General features: G+C 45.6%; 1 protein-coding gene across 1 annotated transcript in view; it reads right to left on the bottom strand.

Annotated features, from left to right (window-relative positions):
• Positions 1–20,381, bottom strand: part of LOC109553343 (solute carrier family 35 member F2) — a 64,510-nt gene that overhangs the window by 1,516 nt on the left and 42,613 nt on the right. The window contains exon 2 of the mRNA XM_070781618.1: positions 45–531. Within this exon, the coding sequence (XP_070637719.1) occupies positions 45–531 (487 nt within the window). The remainder of the gene's footprint in view (positions 1–44; positions 532–20,381) is intronic.

Genomic DNA, 20,381 nt, shown 5'->3' with positions numbered 1-20,381 from the left:
GCGTCTTCTGCTTGACAGGCAGATTGTTTTTACCACTGAGCCACCTGGACACTGGTTAGCGTTGGGTACTGGTATGCTCTGACAATCAGGTAATTAGCTTCTACATCTACTAGTCTAAGCAGGATGTACTTCCACCATTTCTTTTTCAATATGTATAAAAAATTATCACTACCTGATTGAAATGCCAGCATCACTGTATAAATTAGAAACAGCAAACAATAGTTGATAAAGCTCTGAAGCATGGGGGTATTCACTTTATATCTTTCTGCCAAGTACTGGCTGGTGATGGCTGTCCCACATATACACAAGGATAACATCTGACCTAAGGCAATTGTTTTCAAAATATTCCAGGTGAAGAGTTTGCCCTTGATCCAGAGCAGCAGGCTGGCCGAGCCCGGCGCATGCGGCTGCCGGCCGCTAGGTCCCGCCGGCGAGGCGGCCTCCTTGGGAGCCCCGCGGTCTCCGGCGCCTGGAACCCCTAGAAGGGCTGGATCCCGACGGAGGCAGCGCTTGTGCGGCCGGTGGGCTCGGCTCGGCCAGTGGGTCCCGCTCTCGCCGGCGTCCCTCTCTCACCTCTGCTGGGCGGACTCCTTCTCAAGACTATAAGATTTCTCCAGACTCTCAAACAGAATCTGTTCCATGAGAATTAAGACTTGGTCCATGCTATTCTTTCCTCAGTGGATGATTTTTGAGTGCATTTTGAGTTCAGTGCTGGTTAAGAGATAGTGAGGCATAAAAGGAAACATCAGACTCTCTTTGCTCTCAAGAAGTTCAACAGCTAGGGAAGAGACAAGACTTCCCCTCCCACTGAACACAAAGGGTGTTCAGATGGAGTTCACTAGTCCTGGAAGTGTTTCACATGATTGAGAGGTCTCTGCATCCTAGGTAGACTCAAGAAGTCTTCGTGTAGGGGAAAGTACTTTATTTTTTTCTTCTGGGAACTGTAGAGTTGTCATCATAGATAGAAGGAAAGATGAGGAAGACAGCATGAACAAAGTCTTGGAGATGTAAATTATCTGGCAGTGGCAGTAAAGACTAGAAGGAGGGCAACGAGGAATACTCAGTAGAGGAAGAAACCCACATTGGGCAGGAGTGAGAGAGAAGTTGTGCTAAGCTGAGGAAGGGCCTAAAAATGCCAGGCTGATCAGACTAATCTTAATGGAGCAATACAGAGCCACCATAGGTCCTTTAAATTTTTTAAAAACCTTTTATGAAATATTTCATTTATATAAATACACACACATGGTATGCTGTGTGCTGTGCTTAGTCGTTCAGTCATGTCTGACTCTTCTGTGATGCCATGGACTGTAGCCCACCAGGCTTCTCTGTTCACAGGGATTCTCCAGGCAAGAATACTGGAGTAGGTTGCCATGTCCTCCTCCAAGGGATCTTCCCAATCCAGGTCTCTGGCATTGCAGCAGATTCTTTACCATCTGAGCCACCAGGGAAGCCCAGCACATGGTATAAAGGTGTTTGTATAATGTATAAAGAAGGCTGAGCACTGAAGAATTGATGCTTTCAAACTGTGATGCTGGAGAAGACTCTTGAGAGTCTTTTGGACTGCAAGGAGATCAAATCAGTCAATCCTAAAGGAAACCAACCCTGAATATTCATTGGAAGGACTGATGCTGAAGCTGAAGCTCTAACACTTTGGCTACCTGATGCAAAATGCTGACTCACTGGAAAAGATCCTGATGCTGAGAAAGACTGAGGGCAGGAAGAGAAGGGGACAAAAGAGGATGAGATGTTTGGATGGCATCGCCAACTCAAAGGACATGAGTTTGAATAGGTTCCTGGGAGTTGGTGATGGACAGGGAAGCCTGGCATGCTGCAGTCCATGGGGCTGCAAAGAGTTGGACACGACTTAGCAGCTGAGCAACAACAATAAGGTATGAAAAATGAAGTGACATCTGTGTGCCCTTTATTCCACACATGAAATAGAACACAATCAATACCTTTGAGTCCCTCCTGTGTTCTCTTTCCCCATAGTTACCTTTACTATTTTCCAAAGTGATCACTATTCTAAATTTTTTATTAATTGTTCTCCTTGCCTTTGGATTTGATTTTATGACATGTATATTAAGCTCCATGTGACTTTAAAATTACCTAATTTTTGCATTTTTCATCTTGCTTTTTCTATGTTCCTCCCCCACCACCTTTTGTGTTTCTTGCCTTGTTTTGGATTGTTTGTTCTTAATTTTGTTTCTTGCTACTAGTTTTGGAAATTACTCTATATTCGTTTAAAGATTTACCCTTTAAATTTGGTTTTGTGCACTTAACATTCAAAAATGTATTAGCATCTCTGGAGTTCCCTGGTGGCTTAGTAACTAGGATTCTGGGCTTTCACTGCCATGGCCTGGGTTCAGTCTCTGGTCGGGGAACTGAGATCCTGCAAGCCGTGCTTCACAGCCATATATATATGCATGTGTGCATGCTAAATCAATTCAGTCGTGTCCAACTCTGTGCAACCCTATGGACTGTAGCCCACCAGGCTCCCCTGTTCATGGGATTCTTCAGGCAAGAATACTGATGTGAGTTGCTGTGCCCTTCTCCAAGGGATCTTCCCTTACTCAGGGATTGAATCCTTGTCTCTTATGTCTCCTATATTGGCAGGAAGGTTTTTTACCACTAGGACCACCTGGGAAGCCATATATATTTACTATATATATATATATATATGTACACACATATACACATATGTATATACGCACGCACACATATAGACATCCTAACCCCACTTCCCTCAAGAATTAGAACCTTGAAATGCTTTATCTTCTATCAACCCTAGCCTATCCAGCATTGCTCACATATTTTAGTTCTTGTTTTTAAGCACACAAATTATCACTTTTGTTTTTATTTGTATAGATTTATATACATGCTATCATTTTCATTACTCACAATTCCTTCTCACATTGTAGGCTTTTTTTCCTCCTAGAATTATTTTACTTCCTAAAGTAAATTGATTAATGAGGATATCTTGGAAGTAAGAATATTTGTTTTTTTTTTTAAATCTGAAAGCAACTTGAAATACAGATTTTCTGGATATAGTGTCCAAAGTTAATAGTTATTTTTTCCCAGCATAATCAGCAGCCCCCAACATTTTTGGCATCAGGAACTGGTTTTGTGGAAGACAATTTTTCTACAGACCAGCGAGGGGGATGGTTTTGGGATGATTTTAGCACGTTTTATTTATTGTGTGTTTTATTTCTATTATTATTATTATGTCAGATCCATCTCAGATCATCAGGCATTCAGTTTTGGAGGTTGTGGACCCCTGGTGAAGATACTGTTCCATTATACGCTGACTTTCATTGTCACAAGTGAGGAGTCTGTTGTTAGTCTAATTATTGATTTCTCTTTGTATTTTCATTGTGGTAATCAGTCTTTTCTTTTGGATGTTTAAAAAGATGTTTTCATTGTGTTTGCTGTCCTTCAGTTTCACTACAAAGTGTTGCTGCTAAGTCGCTTCAGTCGTGTCCGACTGTGCGACCCCGTGGACTGTAGCCCACCAGGCTCCTCTGTCCCTGGGATTCTCCAGGCAAGAACACTGGAGTGGGTTGCCATTTCCTTCTCCAATGCCTGAAAGTGAAAAGTGAAAGTGAAGTCGCTCAGTCATGTCCGACTCTTTGCAACCCCATGGACTGCAGCCTACCAGGCTCCTCCGTCCATGGGATTTTCCAGGCAAGCGTACTGGAGTGGGGTGCCATTGCCTTCTCCGACAAAGTGTATAGGAATGCATTTTATTTTATTTATACTGCCTTGTGGAGTTGTATTTCCTTTATATCTTCTGCAAATTCTGGAGAACTCTTAGACATTATCTCTAAGTATTGTCTCTCATTTTCTGTTTCTATAATGTCAATTACACATGTATTATGCCTTCTAATTCCATTCTTCATGTTTCCTGACCTCTCTTTCATTCATATTTTCCATCTCCTATCTCTAGGTTCTGTGTAATTCATCCATTCTCTTCCATTTCACTAATTTATTCTTCAGGGATATTTAACATAAAAACTGTTTCCTTTGAGTTTTTCATTTCAATTATTGCATTTTAAATTTTAATTACAATTTTTTCCTTGTTATTTTTTGATACTCTTTTGTTCTTTGTTTATTTTTCCCTCTTTTCTTCAAAAATTGCATCATGAATACAGTTCTACTATATTCACTTTCTGATAAGTCAATATTCCAGTTTGTTGGGGATCATGCATTTGCTATCTGTCATTTCTGCTAATGCTGACTTATAGAAGTTTGTTTCTCCTTGTGTTTGATAACTTTTTACTTGAGCTCTTTTTTGCTTTGACATAATCTGTGGGGCCTGGATTGAGATATTTTATTCCAGAGATGTTTATATTTGCTTTTGTTTGGATTGAGTGCACTACCAAACTCGGATCACTTTAATTCAATTTCTCAACTTGAGGTTTTCCTTATATGTGGGTAATATGAATTAAACTCCTGACCCCCAGTGAGAACAGATCTAGGTTATGAATTCTAAAGGAAGATTAATTTTTATATATAGAAAATATATAAAGCCACCACAGAGACAGTTTTCCTTTGCTAGAAGGATGTAGTTTTCTTTCGTTTATCCTTTAAATGAGGATGTAGCTTTATATGGAGTTTAGCTAGTCAACCTTGCATGAGGCCAAGGCCTGGCCTCCCATTTCCCACTCACATCAAAGCCGCATTAATCTCTAAAACTCTAGGTTTCTGTGTTTGGCCCCAGGGCATCACTTACCCTTCTTGTCTCAGCTTACTCTCTGTTTTTGTGTAAGTAATGTACGACCACTGGAGACTTCCCTTTCTTGAAAACACATAAATACATTTAAAAGTGTGTTTGCTGTAATTTATCCAGTACCTTAGTGTTAGGGTCAGATGATATTTTTAGAATGCTATATTGTCAGAAGCAAAAGTGCCATTGTAGACTTCTGCTGGGCACCTTCCATCGCTACAGCATCTCCTAAACAACAGGAGGAGCAGACACCAAAGGCAACCTAGGGATGACCCCCTTTGCCTGTGTGTTCCTGTGTGCTATGGAAGTTCTCGAGTCAGAGAAGCCCAGGTAAGCAGCTCTGCTCACATGGTGATCTTACAGCTAGGTCTTGAAGAGTAAGAAGCCACAGCCTGTCAGGAGCAAGGCTGGCAGGCTGTTATTAGAGTGAGTGACAGCCAGCTCAGAGGTATGGAGTCTTGAGATGGTCTTGGTGCCCATGGGACATGAAAGGGGTGGAGTGGCAGGTGCCTGGGCACAGACAGGAGTGACATGTGGGTAGAGAAGTGGAGTTCTGACCCATTCACCCCAACAGTTACCTTATAGACATGGAGGACAGAACTGGATGGGGAGGGGGCAAAAGCTAAATAAGGTATAGCCCTTGCCCTCTAGCAACCGTCAATCTAGGAGGGACAGAAAGACCAGACTGCCTGCTCCAGAGGAAGTAAGATTACTTCTTTCTTTCTCATTTTTTAAAATCCTTTTAGAGGAGTGAGCAGGATGCTTGGCCCCCTTAAGTGCTCATCTATTGTTCATTGAATGAATCAATGGGCATAAATAATTTTCCTATAACACAGATATGAATAAATGCTAAGCAGAGGTGAATACAGAGGGAGAGGTGGTCAGCACTGATACTGGGAATCTGAGACTTCAGATTTAGGGGCTTCAGGGGGATGCCCAGAGTCCTCCTGGGGTGAGCCAAAGTGAGGGACCATCCCCTTCAAGCATCTTTTACTGCTTGCCCTTGGCTTCTCCTCGCTCGCCCCTCCCCTTCCCATGGAAGTGGCCTGGGACTAAAAATCAGCCTGGGCAACACCAGAAGAGCTTTGTAGACGAGATTAAAAGCAAATCAAAGAAGAAAAATTGTGGCTCGGTTTATGTCTTCCTAATTAAAACCCCGCCAGTCTCCCTTCTTTTTCTTTCCAGCTAATGTTACACTAACGAGCTGAGTTTAGTGGCATTTATGTAGATAAAAGTCCCAATGATTGATCTCAATGGCTTGTTAAAATTAGTTTCAGTCCACCATATTGATTTAATTCCATTGCTTGAAAGTGCTAATTAATAATGATAATAAAAGTGTCTCGGCCCATTATTATCAGTGGGCAGGCAATGGGGGGGTGGAGGTAGGGGGAGAATTGCTGTTTTTAGTGTCACTTACTCAGTCGAAGGGTGGCCTTTGAAAGCTGGCAGAGGGGACAGGAGCCTGGGGATGGGGCCGAAGGGGTGTTCCTGTCTCTTTATGGCTGATTCCTCCTGAGAGTGCTGGGGGATGCTTGGAGGGGTGAGAGGCTGGTAGATGCATGGGTGCTGTATGAGCCATGCATCTTGCTTATTCTTTAAGCCTCTTGATTCCCTCCAGAGCTGGTGGGTCGCTGCTTGCCTGGTGGCACCTGAAGGAGGTAAAAGGTTTAAACTTCAGACTGTTCCCAAGGGTGATGAAACTGGAGTTTGCCTTTTAGATACTGATGAACAGCTTCTAGGAATCTGAACTCTGAACCTCAGCCACCCATACCCTATGCTGCAGGGACCCCAGGAGGAGAGGGAGGAATTTGCGGCAAAGAGATCAATAGATGAGGAGCCTGATGGATGAGGAAAGTGAAAGCAAGTGTTACTTGCTCAGTCGTGTCTGACTCTTTGTGAGCCCAGGGACTGTAGCCAGCCAGTCTTCTCAGTCCATGGAATTCTCCAGGCAAGAATACTGGAGTGGGTTGCCATTCCCTTCTCCAGGGGATCTTCCCGACCCAGGGATTGAACCCAGATCTCCTGCATTGACAGGCAGATTCTTCACTGTCTGAGTCACCAGGGAAGCCTGGATGGGGAGAAGGGAGGAGGAGTTTAGAGAGCAAAGAGGAAAAGAGTCTGGGAAGTTGAGTTAAGAAGGGAAAGTTAGAGATCTCTCCTAAATTAATTAATTTGGCTTTAAAGGAGTCTCCTTGCCTTTGATAAAGCCCTAAGCCCCTGGAAAGGATTCTGCTGGCCCCTCTGGGGAATAAGGTGGGGGATGAGGGAAGAGGGATGGCAGGAATGGAAACGGTGCCTGGAGAGACGAGCCGTGGTTCCAAGACAGCAGCCCTACGGGAGTGGGAGGCGGGGAAGGGCTCCTGCGTGTGGCCAGTGCTCCCCAAAGGCCAAACCTCCACTTAACTGCAGAACATCTCGCCAGACCCCCAGTCTCTCTGACCCCTGCCTCCAACAAAGACTGTAACATGTAGAAGTCCAAGTTCCATGAACTATGTGTGGCTGACATGTGGGAGCAGTTGGAGACCTATAATTCTTCCTCTGTTGAACTTTATGACCATGCATGGCATCATCGCTGGCACTTTGAGAGCCAAGAAGGGAGTGAAAAGAGCTTTTAGGTCCCTGGGGATGTGGTGGAGTAAGTGGGATGAGAGACAGATACAGGTTAAGAACATGCAGCCTCTAGAAGTAAGGGATCAGGGACCCACAGAAACAGCTCAGAAAGTCCACACGAGGGCCCGGCAACCAGAGGGCCAAGAGATGACCTTGACTTAGGCAGGGTTTGGATCAGCCAGTCACTGCCCATTCTCTGGCCTGGGCCACTGGGTATGAATCAATCTGTTTAAGGCAGAGGTCTATAAGGGATGCAGCTGCTGGATCTGGCAATTCTGAACATCATTGTCTTGAATGTAATATCCAAAGATCCACCTGATATAGGCCTGTTCCTGGAGATGCTCTTTATCAAAAGACCTTATGAAGCACTCTCCCCCACTCCCCAAAAGATTAATGGAAAATTCACACTATAGAATTTGAACTATATATGATTTGCTCTACAGTTAACTCAAGCATAATTATACCCAATAATTATATGGTGTAGTTCTGATATTAATTACAATCCATCCTCATTAAGGAATTAACCAAACCATGTGTGGCTGGGGATGGGGAGGGGAGGAGGGAATAGTTTTTTTAAAGATTTATTCTCCATTTTTCTTTTTCCAGGTTATGCTGATTTCTCTCTCCTCCTGTGCTCTGTGCTATACTTGTTCCCCCAGTGATGTGAGTTGGGATACTCTGTTTCATATGTTAAGGTCCTTATTACTAACCAAAGAAAGTCACCTTTCTCTGTTCATGCTATTCCTCCAGGTTCACTTAAGAATCTCTATCAGCAATACGCCTTGGGAAGGGTGCTCCCTCCAATATGATCAGTCAAATGCCAACTGCTGGCTGTACTTTATCTGGGACTTCTATTTGAATGATCGTAGCTCTGTTTCTCACTGCCTACTCCCCGCCTTCTGCTCTTGTATGCAGCAGAGTGCCCTGCTTTGTGATAGGGTGAAGGGGTTTGAGCTCGACTCATTTTGGGGGAAGAGTAACTTCCAGATTGTGCCCAAGCTTAGAATAGATTGCCTTTGGAAAAAATATGGGGATCCATATGCTTCTTTGTAACACTGTCAGCCTCCCTCCCTGTTTCATCTCAGGAGGATTACTGTTAACTATTTCGTACACGTGTTTGGATGGGGTAACAATGCACTTGGCTGAGATATGGATCCTGGTGGGGATCTTCGAAGGAATCCAGCCATTTCTCTGTTTTTAGGTGGAAGCCATTATTTCTGTTTTCTAGGGTCTAGAAACCCCATGGAATGTTGGAGCGTATAATGCCTCCTGTCATCGTCTGGTACCTTCTACAGTTCCTTTCCATTTTGCTGCATCATTTTTTTTTTTTCCCTTTTCCCTTTTCCTTTCCCTCTTGCATTTTTCACTTTTGCTCTCTTCTTCTGCAGTGCTAGCCCACTCGTCCCAGCTGAGACTGACATGAGAATGGTCAGCTGGTCCCTGTGGAGGACCCTGGGAGGGAGAGGGGGCTCTCACCAGGGGGGTGGCATGCCTAATGTGGTGGGGGACGTGTTTACTTGTAGAGACCTTAGGATTGGCAGCCCCACTTGTCCCTCTTGGCATGGCTCGGGTGGCAACTGGGGATGAAGGTATTTCCAGTTGTAATTTTGGAATAGACAGTCATGGGTTATCTAGTCAGATGGATGGAGCACACGGCAAGGTGTTCCAGCTCAGAGTTCAGTTTGGAAGTCTGCTGGCCTATAGCCCAGAAGTTAAGACTCTCTGACCGTACTCAGTCGAGAACACAGTGGATAGGGTCAGGTCCTGGGGGTGGAGGGCTGGCAGGGTACCAGGGTGTTCTTATGGGGTTCAGGGACCATTCAGTCCTTCGTGGGTGTGTGCATGTTCATGGGTGGTGGCGGGGGCAGGAAGAGAGGGTTTCTGCAACAGCCAGAGAAAGAGAGAAGGATTTTAAAATCTCATGCATTTCAGTTCATGAATGTGAAAACTGAATTTGCCACCAGATCCAGGAGGTAAATCCTGTCTTGCAAACTGGAGGCAGAGAAGGAGGTCAGACGCTTGATTAGTCTGAACGTGGAATCAGAGGTCAGGAGCTGGTGGGGGGTGCAGCTTGAGGCAAGATAGTCCAAGACTCTGTGTCCAGAGCCCAGAGGGTGTGGGTTGGACGGGGGGGTGGGGGGGAAGCTATGCAGTGGAGTCAGCCTGAGTTGATGGCTTGGGGTAAGCATCTATAGGCTAAGGTCCTTGAAGCTGAATCCCGTGGACCTCTGCAGTGACTAAAGCCGAAGCCCTGGTATAAGATGAGCATAGACAGTATTACAGCTCAGGGGCTGTGAGCACAGGGCTTATGGGACCCTGAATGTGGTTGGTTGGACCTGGAGGAGCATCCAGATAGGGGTACAGAGTCCTTTGTGGGGAGAAAAGAGAGAAACTCAGTAACTGCAGCTGGGCAAGCGTGTCTGGAACCGCCCTCCTGACTCACAAGGGCCTACTGGATTCACCTCTTCCCACCTCCAAGTCCAGTGACGTTGTGCTCGGAGGTTGTTTGCTTGAAATCAGCCTTGATGAGAGCCAGCCCAGGTGGCTCAGTGGTAAAGAATTCTCCTGCCGAGCAGGGGACCTGGGTTCAGTCCCTGGGTGGGCAAGATCCCCTGGAGAAGGAAATGGCAACGCACTCCAGTATTCTTGCCTCAAGAATCCCATGGACTGAGGAGCCTGGTGGGCTACAGTCCATGGGGTTGACTAAACAGCAGCAACAGCAGATAGTACAACTCTGCAGTAAGCACCAAATGCTATAAACTAGGGCTTGTTTCTCCCTGGAGAGCTGGTTGTTAAACATTTAGCTGCTGAGAGGAGAGCCTCTTTGATGTCTCCCGAATGTCAGGGAGTGGGGTGTTGGTGTGGACTTTATCCTGTGCAGTTAGCTTAGAAATGGCGCATCCAGAGGCTCATCTGAGTCTGTTTGGGGAGAGAGAGAAGACTAGAGAGGGAAGGGGCTGGCACCGGATCTGCTTCAGAGGCTGCCACCAGAGGTGGTGCTAATGAAGGCCGATGAAAGCAACCGTCCGCAGTCCCGCTTTTAGCATCTTGGCCTATCGCCTTGCTCTGGTGTGGTGTGTGGGCACCGTCACACGCTGCTGGGTAGTGAAAATGGATACAGGCTTGTTGAAAAACAAATTGGCACCTTGTGCCATGAACTTGAACCGTGAATACCCTTTGACCCAATAATTCTCCTCCTGGGAAGCTACTCTAAGGAAGAAATCCTAAACACTTCCATTGTTTTGGAAATCCCACACGACAAAAAAGGTCTTAGCTGCAACTTTATTTAGGCTAGTGAAAAGTTGAAATTAACCTAAATGTTTCATGGTAACAGAATGCTTGAGGAGTCTAAGGCGTATCTTCTTAGTAGATTATTATGCAGTGATTTAAAAGGATGGGAAAAAAGTTCAGGGCAAGCACAGAAGTGCTTATGATAAGCAGAATACAAAGTTGTAGAGTAGCATTTTTCCATCGTGTCTTTTGGAATACGACTCCCGTGTCAAATATATTCGGGAAGTGCTTGGTGTCCTATGCCCCTCTCAAGACTGCATGCACATCAACGCTAAGGGTTCTGAGAAGTTCTGTGGTTTAACCTATTGCTTCTTGAACTTATTTCACCCCAGAGTCCTTTATCCAACCAACATCGATTACCATCCTTCAGCATTAAGGCTCAGCAGAACAGTTTTGGGAAGCAGTGACACACGGAACAGTTAGTTACATGAAAGTGTCCATCAGAATACAGGGAGGAAACAATGACAAAAGGCGAGCAGGGACTGGAGTAGCCATGACTGTGAAAGATTTTTTTTTTAAGTCTTCTTTTTTGGGGTGTATCTTTGCCAGAAATCCTTTAAAATGCATACCTTTTATTAAAGAATTATATAAAAGCCTCTCTTCAGGCAGGTTTGTCTCTTTCTCTGGTAGATGACATGTAAGATTCAGAATTTGTACTTTCTGCATAATGGATAAAACGTCCATACAATCCAGGGGGATTTTTGACAGGTAAAGAGTGTGATGGCTGGAATTTGATGTAGCAGGAAGCCACTCAGAGTGCGAATGTGGATTTGGGATCAGTGTAGTTCATCACAGCAGAGTCTTCAAAAAAAATTAGTGAATACTTCCCTAATAGTTAAAGGTGTACCAGGCACCATCAGAGCCCTTTCCACATATTAACTCATTTAAGCGTCACAGCAAGTCCACAGGGTAGACACCGCGCTTGTTCCCACTTCACAGGTAGATAAGTAAACAAAGCCACAAAGAGGTTGGGTGACCTGCTGTGGTTCCAAGCCCCTTGTCTCCAGGGAGCAGATTCTTTATCAACACCCAGAACTGCCTCATCTGAGGGACCAGTGATGATATTGCATCATTAGACAGGATTTCACGGCGGCGGATTTAACTTAAGACACAAAGCCATTCCTGCCACGAGAGCAATGGGACCCTTGCTTCTTGGGTTCGTAAACTGGGACCGTGTAGACCCTTCACTTCCTCTGGTCATATCCACAACTGTGCCAGGTACAAACAAGAGGAAGAAGGGGAGAATGAGTCTCCAGGTCTGGTCCCCGTGGGCCGGGAGCTCCTCTGGCTTCTGTAGCTCTTCCTATGGCCGCTGGGAAGGGTCCTGTTTCTTCCTTTTCATCCACCCCTCTGACTTTAGTTTTTAATTTTTCTTTAAAAAGGTGTTAGGATGTGATCATATGTCTCTGTGTGCTGATATTTTTGGATTCCACCATAGATGGGTTAGGAAGATTCCACCATAGATGGGTCAGGGAGCCCATATTGACTAAGTTTAGAGACCTATTTCAAATGGCTGAGATGCCCAGAGTCAGAGGGATGGGTTGGAGGGCCACTCAGGGTCACCTCCATTCTCTGTATTCTGGGGTATTTTGAATATCAGGTCTCAGGGGAATCTGGTTGACAGGAGTCACCATCTAGAATCTCGTGTTGTCCCGGATAGGGGAGACAGAGGTGAGGAAACAGGAAAAAGAAATCTGTTCTACATGGGTTTCAAAGGTAATCATTCCAAGGTGATGCATTTGGGGCTGGCATGTCCTTGCCACAGTAAGTCATACTGGTTCCTTGCCCTGTACTCCTCTGAGGACACGGGGAGGACCAGCTGGGCACCATTCTCTGAGAGTAAGAGCCTCTCGTGGGCTTAAAGCGCGTTGTTAAATCAACCCAGGCCCTCTCATCCTCTTCCTTCTAGACTTTTCCACTCTGGATGAAATAACCCTGGAGTCTGACATCTGCTCACAGGCCCTGCTCTCTAGCCCTTTCTATCACTCTTCCCTTTAGCTCGTTGTTGTTCAGGCGCTAAGTCATGTCTGACTCTTTGCAACCCCATGGACTGCAGCACGCCAAGCTTTCCTGTCCTTCACCATCTCCCGGAGTTTGCTCAAACTCATGTCCATTGAGTCGGTGATACCATCCAACCATCTCATCCTCTGTCACCGCCTTCTCCTCCTGTCCTCAATCTTTCCCAGCATCAGGTCTTCTCCAATGAGTTGGCTCTTTGCATCAGGTGGCCACAGTATTGGAGCTTCAGCATCAGTCCTTCCAGTGTATATTCAGTGCTGATTTCCTAGTCCCAGTGTACAGCAAAGCATTAGACCTTTTCTGCAAATCACATTCACCTTATTATTCACTCTACATGGACTGGTCATTTCCTATAAAGTTTTATTCTTTTACTCTTTCACCAGTTTTTAATTCCTCACTTATTTAATGGTATCATTTCCCCCCTTCTCGTAGGCTTCAAACTTTACACTGATTACTCCTGAATTTCATATGATCTGTTTTGAACCAAATACCCAGTTTGTCAAATCAAACTTTGTATGAATTTAAAATCTGTCCTCTATTTTTACCTCCCTGATCAAAGATGAGTTTGATAGAAACCATTTGTAGAAGGGTCTTCCTTTGAGCAAAACTTCTCTGCAAGCAGTACAGTATTAAGATTGTTGGACTGACAAGAAAAATAGGGCCCATGTCATGGCGATCCAGTGTCCTCGAAGAGCACCCCACTCCCCTCCCCGCCCTTGCCCCCGCGAAAGAAAAGCGTGTTAGCAGTGAAGGCCCGCCACTTCCTGGTGTGGCCACTGAATGTGCTAATATTCTTGTTTTTGTCACTGGCTGGGGAGCCTGGCCTGGGCAAGGCTTTTTTTTTTTTTTTTTATCATCACCGCGATTTTTCAAAACTAGTAATATGGTTGAGGAAAGAGTCTAAAGAGCAATGGTTGTTGCTTTGGTCCCTGGAAAGAAAGATTATGTTTTGATAGTTCCTTCATCTCTCAGGGAGTTTGCTTGCCCAGCAACGTAATATGTGTAACAGAACTACCCTGGACAATTCGGGATGATCAAACAGGACGAAACACTAACCACAGTTAACAGAAGGACTGCTTGTCCTGTGCCAGGCGCCGTGCATCATGTTTTGGGTGGTGATTATTTCTGCTAAATCTCGTGTGTTTCCATGAATTCCATCCACCAGTCTCTCTCTCTCTTTTTTCGCTCTCTTACCAAGTCCCATGGATTCTCTTTAATGTATTTACTCTTCCCAGTTGTTCTGTCCCATCTGAGTGGAGGCCTTCACTTCTGCTCACTGCGGCCATGGTTCTCTGGCCTCTTTGGCCTCAGTCCCTCCCTCGGCTAAGCCTCCTGCAGGTGCCCCCATACTGACCAGCTGAAGAGGCCACTGCCTTTCTTTATTTTTGGCTGCATGGGGTCTTTGCCGTTGCCCTTGGGCTTTCTCTAGCTGCAGTGTGCGGGTTTCTCATTATGGTGTCCTCTCTGTTGTTGAGAACGGACTCTAGGGCATGCAGGCATCGGCAGTTGTGGCTCCCGGGCTCTCGAGCACAGACTCAATAGTGACGGCACATGGGTTTAGTTGCTCCAGGGAATGTGGGGTCATTCCAGATCCGGGGTCAAATGTGTGTCCCCTGCATTGGCAGGCAGATTCTTAACCACTGGACAGTAAGCCAGTGAGATGGACTTACAATCTAGTTGAGGGGGGAATATAGACACCCAAGTGTTGTAAAAATGGGAGGAAATGAATAACAGCACAAGCAACAGTATCAAGATGGCTAAGTGACATGGGAAGTCCATGCCGCTTCCTTGAAACCACCTCCTCTTCCCATTTTAAAACAATTCTGAGTCTCCCCACGACCTTATCTGGTGTCAGGGTTCTCCGTATTCTGACTCCAGATGACCTTTCCAGCCTGTCTCCTGTTGCTCCTTCACATGCTCCTGCCGTGTCAAATGTGATTCCCTTATTTCCTAGACCATACTCCATGTGGTCCTTCCCCCAGGACTGCACCCACCATCCTCTACCTGCTTCTGCTCCGTGATGCCTCCTCTACAGATCCTGCCCCATAGTCAAATTCAGCTCAAGCTCTTCACTCTTCCCTGAGTCTTCACCTTTGCATCACTAATGGTGCTCCCACTGGCAGGTGCTCCATTGGCCATCTTGACACTGTTGCTTTGTGCTGATATTCATTTCCTCTCCTTTTTAAAAACATTTGGGTATCTATCTTGCTCCCTCAACTAGATTGTAAATTCTTTGATGATAAGGGTTGGTGTGTGTGTCTCTCTGTGTGTGTATACATATTATTTCTCACAGTGTCTAGTCCATAAGAGATATGCAATGATTCTTTATTCAGTGAAGGGATGCCAGTATATAAATGTAGCACTTGGTTCCCAAGGCTTTAGCTCCCTTCTTCAGATTTATGAAAATATGAATCTTCCTTAGGAAGCAGCGGAGAGAGAGAGGGAGACTGAGGCACGTGGAGGGGAGAGAGAGAGAAAGATGGCCTTGTACAATGTCTTGAACGGAAAGTTGCGTGAAACCCGGGCCTTTGATGCTCAATCTACTATTTTCTGGGGCTTCACTTAAAGAATTCAGCCCAGGATCCCCAGATCACTGGGAGAAATGACCAATAGCAGAGTAGCTGGAGCATGCTGCCAAGAAATTACAGTTAGGAGCAGTAATAACGGTGGTGATAATAATGATGATGGTGATGGTGATGACTACGATGACGTTCTAATAATTAGCAGCTCCGAATGAGCCCATCTCCTGAGTGACAAATCGTTCATGGGCTACGTAGGAATCTGTTTCCTTTTACTGTTGGAGGGAGGTCCCCCTCTCCCTCTATGGTCATGACCCCAGGCTCCCCAAGCCACAAGGACAGATCAGGAAAGCTGGCCCACAGGCTCCTGACCGGCAGAAGGGAGGAAAGTCCTTTCCAGTCCCTTTAGTCTTGACTGAAAATAAAGTGAGGGTCCCTGGGTTCTCCTATAAACGGTAATGATAACACAATTATCATGCAAAACAAAAATTAAGTTTAATGGTGCAAAGCCAGGGTGTACTGGGGAGGTAATTCATATTAATTATGTTTGGATTAAAAGCTTATTTCTTTTGTTAGCATCTGCAAGTAGAAACTTAGCTGTAAGGAAAAAAAATCCGCATATAATTACGGCCTCTTCTGGACGAGCAGCGTTGGACTTAATGGAGCATCCCTGCTCTCTTCAAGCTCCCGGAGAATGGTAATATTTCACATTTTATGAAACACAGAAGAAATAAATTACAGGTTTAATGATAAGAACTACTTGGGCTCATAATGAAATCTGATTGGCCAGTTAATCCACTGAGACCCTCAGATATGAACCATCCAAAAGGGGTAAAAATGATGAAAAATGAAATTAAATGGAAAAACCTTCACCCGCAGCCTCTTTTGCGGAGGCGGGGTGTGTGTTGGGGGGAGCAGAGAGCAGGGGAGAAGCCCTGGGGCCTGGGGTGGAGGAGAAACATTGCTTTCCCCAGGTTTGGGGAGAGCGGATGGAGTGAAGGAATTTCCTTTCTGTCTGCCCACACCCCCGCTGATTTCCCATGGAAACTAAGCTGGGAGACTTTCCATTGGGAGAAAGGGACAGGACCAGAGGAGGGAGGTGATTTTCTCCAGGTGACAAAGCTCCCGGGACCTCCAGCCTTCCCTTGTCTTAAACAAGAGAGACAAAGACAGAATGAAAGCTAATTGGAGTTGGCTGGGCTGATAACAGATTTTGACACCCAGGACATATTTTGCTCGGGGAGGAAGGTCAAGGTGTCTGTTTCTAAGGGGGCTAAGTTCTTCCAGGCTTGAGATGTGTTCCCAATAGGGACTTGACGCAAAGTCTTTCTGCAGGGCCAGCTTGACCTGTACCTGCCCCTCCTTGCCCTGCAGCATCTTGGGAAATAGGCCCACCTGTGTGGGCTCCAGCTCTGTGAAGTCTTTTCATTGCGTTCTGAGAGGCAGCTGGGGCACAGCAGAAAGAATTTGGGCTTTGGAATAGGACAGGCCTGGCTTCCAGTTTTTGCTCTGATATTTATTTGCCTGATGACCTTGGACAGAGTACTTCTCCATCTCAGGGCCTCATCTGTGATTGGTTCTTGTTTGAAGCTTCAAGGAGAATAATGTGTATGAAAATTAAATATGCATAGGGCTGGAGACCTGTTAGATGCTCGGAGAATGAGAACCGTGACCATTGCTACTTCTCCTGTTGGAAGGATGAGAGAAGCTTCTTATCCTGGGCAAGGCCTGCAAATCAGCACGTGCCCACAAGCCCATGGGGAAGTCAAAGAAATAGCTTCGTAAGAATTTAACAGATCGTTCCAAGGTCTCTGAGTCCTCGAGTCTCTGACGGTGCCATTTCCCGGCCAAGGCATGGTCTCCCTAGATTCCATACACATAGAAAGTCCATGAAAGATGCATTGTTAATGTCAGGAGGATGAAACAGGTGGACCCTGCATCTGAAGGAGGCTTCTTGCACACTCAACTCTCGGGTCGCCTGCTGTCCTCATCAGCAAGCTCCCCACGTCTGTTTGGCGTAGCTGCTTCATCTGGGGTGAAAAAAGACGTGAGTAAGGAATGGGGGTGACAGTGCAGGCGGGGAAGAGCATCCATGGTGCTAATTCCCCCGGGTCTTTGCCATCTGGTCTTAATGCCTCCGTGGAGGAGGATGGAAAAGTAAATTCCTGGAGCTTAATATTATTAGACGAAGCAGATCTCAGCTCAGGACGTGGCACCGTGCATCATGACGTTGCACTGTATTCCAGGAATCTCTGAGAGGCCCCGAAGGGCCCTGTGGTTTTCTGGGGATTGCTTGCAAGGCTCTGTGTCTCAGCCCATCTGTGCTGCTGCTCTTGTCCTGAGTTCCTTTGGAATGACCTTTGTCTCCCGGGCCTGGGGGGGTCTCAGCAGGGCCCCTTTAAATGATCCAAGCTTGGGTGTGATCTGGTCCCGCCCCCTTGCTGCACAAATGGGAAGCAGATGAAACCCATGAACAATGCCCAGTGCAGGGCAGTGCCATAGGCAGGCACTCAATAAACGGTAGATGTCCCTTTTACTTAAGTAACTTGTCCAGGGTCCCATAATGCCAGGCTGGGAATACTATGGGCCTGTTTTTTCACTATTTTTTAAAAGACTTTATATCTTTATAGCAGTTTTAGGTTCACAGCAAAACTGAGAGGAGGTACAAAAATTTCCCAATGTGCTCTGCCCTCACACACGCACAGCCTCCCCCTTTATCAACACCCCGAACACAGTGGTACGTGCGTTACAACTGATACCTCCATCGACATGTTATTATGACCCAAAGTCCTTCCTTTAAGTTAGGGTTCACTCTTGATGTTGTACGTTCTGTGGATTTGGACAAATGTATAATGGTATGTATCCATCATTGTAGTAACACAGAGTAGTTTCACTGCCCTAAAAATCCTCTGGATCTTTCCTATTCATCCTTCCCTGCCCCCAACCCTCGCAACCACTGACCATTTTACTGTCTCCATAGTTTTTCCTGTCCTAGAATGTTATACAGTTGGAATCATACAGTGCATTGCTTTTTCAGATTTTGTCTCACTTAGTAACATACATCTAAGGCTCCTCTATGTCTTTTCGTGGTTTGATAGCTCATTTCTTCTTCAGGTCAGTTCAGGCGCATCCAACTCTATGATCCCATGGACTGTAGCATGCGAGGCTCTGTCCTCCCCTTCCCCTCCTGCCTTCAATCTTTCCCAGCATCAGAGGCTTTTCCAATGAGTTGGCTGTTTGCATCATGTGGCCAAAGTATTGGAGCTTCAGCTTCAGCATCAGTCCTTCCAATGAATATTTAGGACTGATTTCCTTTAGGATTGACTGGTTTGATCTCCTTATAGTCCAAGGGACTCTCAAGAGTCTTCTCCAACACCACAGTTCAAAAGCATCAATTCTTCAGCACTCAGCTTTCTTTATAGTCCAACTCTCAAATCCATACATGACTACTGGAAAAACCATAGCTTTGACTAGACGGACCTTTGTTGGCAAAGTAACGTCTTTGCTTTTGAATATGCTGTCTAGATTGGTCATATTCTTCCAAGGAACAAGTGTCTTTTAATTTCATGGCCATGGTCACCATCTGCAGTGATTTTGGAGCCCAAGAAAAATTTCCATTGTCCCCCCATCTATTTGTTATCTATTCCTCATTTCTTCTTAGTGCCGAGTCATATTCCATTGTCTGGTTGCCCAGAGTTTATTGAATCTTCACATAATGAAGGACATCTTGTTTGCTTTTAGCTTTTGGCAGTTATTAATAAAGCTGCCGTAAACATCCTGGTTTGTGTGTGGACATAGCTTTTCAACCCCTTTGGGTGAATACCAAGGAGCAGGATTATTGGATTGTGTGGTCAGAGTATGTTTAGTGTTTTAAGAAACCACCCATCTCTCTTCTGAAGTGGCTGTCCCATTTTGCATTCCCAGTGAACGGGCGTTCCCATTGCTTCATATTCTCACCAGCATTTGGTGGTGTCAGTCTTCTGGGTTAGGGCTGTACTAATCAGGGTGTAGTGTGTCTCATTGTTTTGGCTTCCAGTGTCTGAGTATCTAATATGCCAAACAACAAGCTAGTACTCTTATATACACTGTCACATTTAATTCTCATCAAAACCCTTAAAGTAGGTGTCATTTCAACTTTGCTGAAAAAAGAAAGGCTTAAGTAGATGCACTCATCTGACCAGGTAGCTCGAGATCTTCTAACTCCCAGTTTGGAGTTCTCTCTACTCTGCTACACAGCTTTAGGATTGGGGATAACTATTTTCTCTTATTTTTCAAAATAACTAATTTGCCAAAAGTCCTCTGATGCCTTCTCTAAGTGGACATTTGATCGTGTTGCATTTGACTTTCTTCTTCCTTTATTAAACTATAGTCACAGTAACCACAGTCCCTCCTCGTTCTCTGACATCCAGGGTAACACACCTCACTCTTCCACCCCAGGGCATTTGCACTGCATCCCTCCTTCCCCCAGCCCTCTCCAGTTCATTGATTGCCTACTCAATAAAATAGCACCCAGCACCTCTCCAGTTTCTCCCTGTCCAATGCTCTGCTTTACTGACTTCACAGCAGTTACCTCTACATGCAATTCTCTTCTCTCTTAGCGACTGTTGTTCAGTTGCTAAGTTGTCCGACTCTTTGTGACCCCATGGACTGCAGCACGCCAGGCTTCCCTGTCCTTCACTATCTCCCAGAGTTGGGTCAAACTCATGTCCATTGAGTTAGTGATGCCATCCAACCATCTCATCCTCTGTCACCCGCTTCTCCTTCCCTTAGATGTTTAAGAATATGAACTCCAAGAAGGCAAGGCATATGTTCTGTTAACTGCCACGTCCACAGCATTGGAATGCTGTGGGCCCGGTGTGGAGTGGAGACTCGCTATATCTTTGCAGGATGAATGAAGGAAGTCCAGTCTGTCTCCATGTCCACTGTTAGCTGTGCTTCCCAGTCACCTTCTTGAATTAGTTCCTCTTCTTGCAGTTGTAAGCTCTCCTCTGTCTGTAGGAGCTCACATCTTTCCACAGAGGAAAGTAAAAAGCAGAGTAACAGCATGTATTGCCGCTCTGTCCTCATTGCCTTGCATGAGAGTGGCACAGGGCTGGGGATGCTGTCTTCAGTGGCAGTAAAGAGCGATGATCTGGCTGCCAGGACAAATGCACTGCTTTTTCATTCGGGTCCAGGTGTTGGGAGGCTGTTCTCTGGCTGAGGAGGAGATAACAGATCAT

This window comes from Bos indicus, chromosome 27 (genome assembly GCF_029378745.1).
Source record: "Bos indicus isolate NIAB-ARS_2022 breed Sahiwal x Tharparkar chromosome 27, NIAB-ARS_B.indTharparkar_mat_pri_1.0, whole genome shotgun sequence".
Lineage (NCBI taxonomy): Eukaryota > Metazoa > Chordata > Mammalia > Artiodactyla > Bovidae > Bos > Bos indicus.
This window is presented reverse-complemented; position numbering and strand designations above follow the sequence as displayed.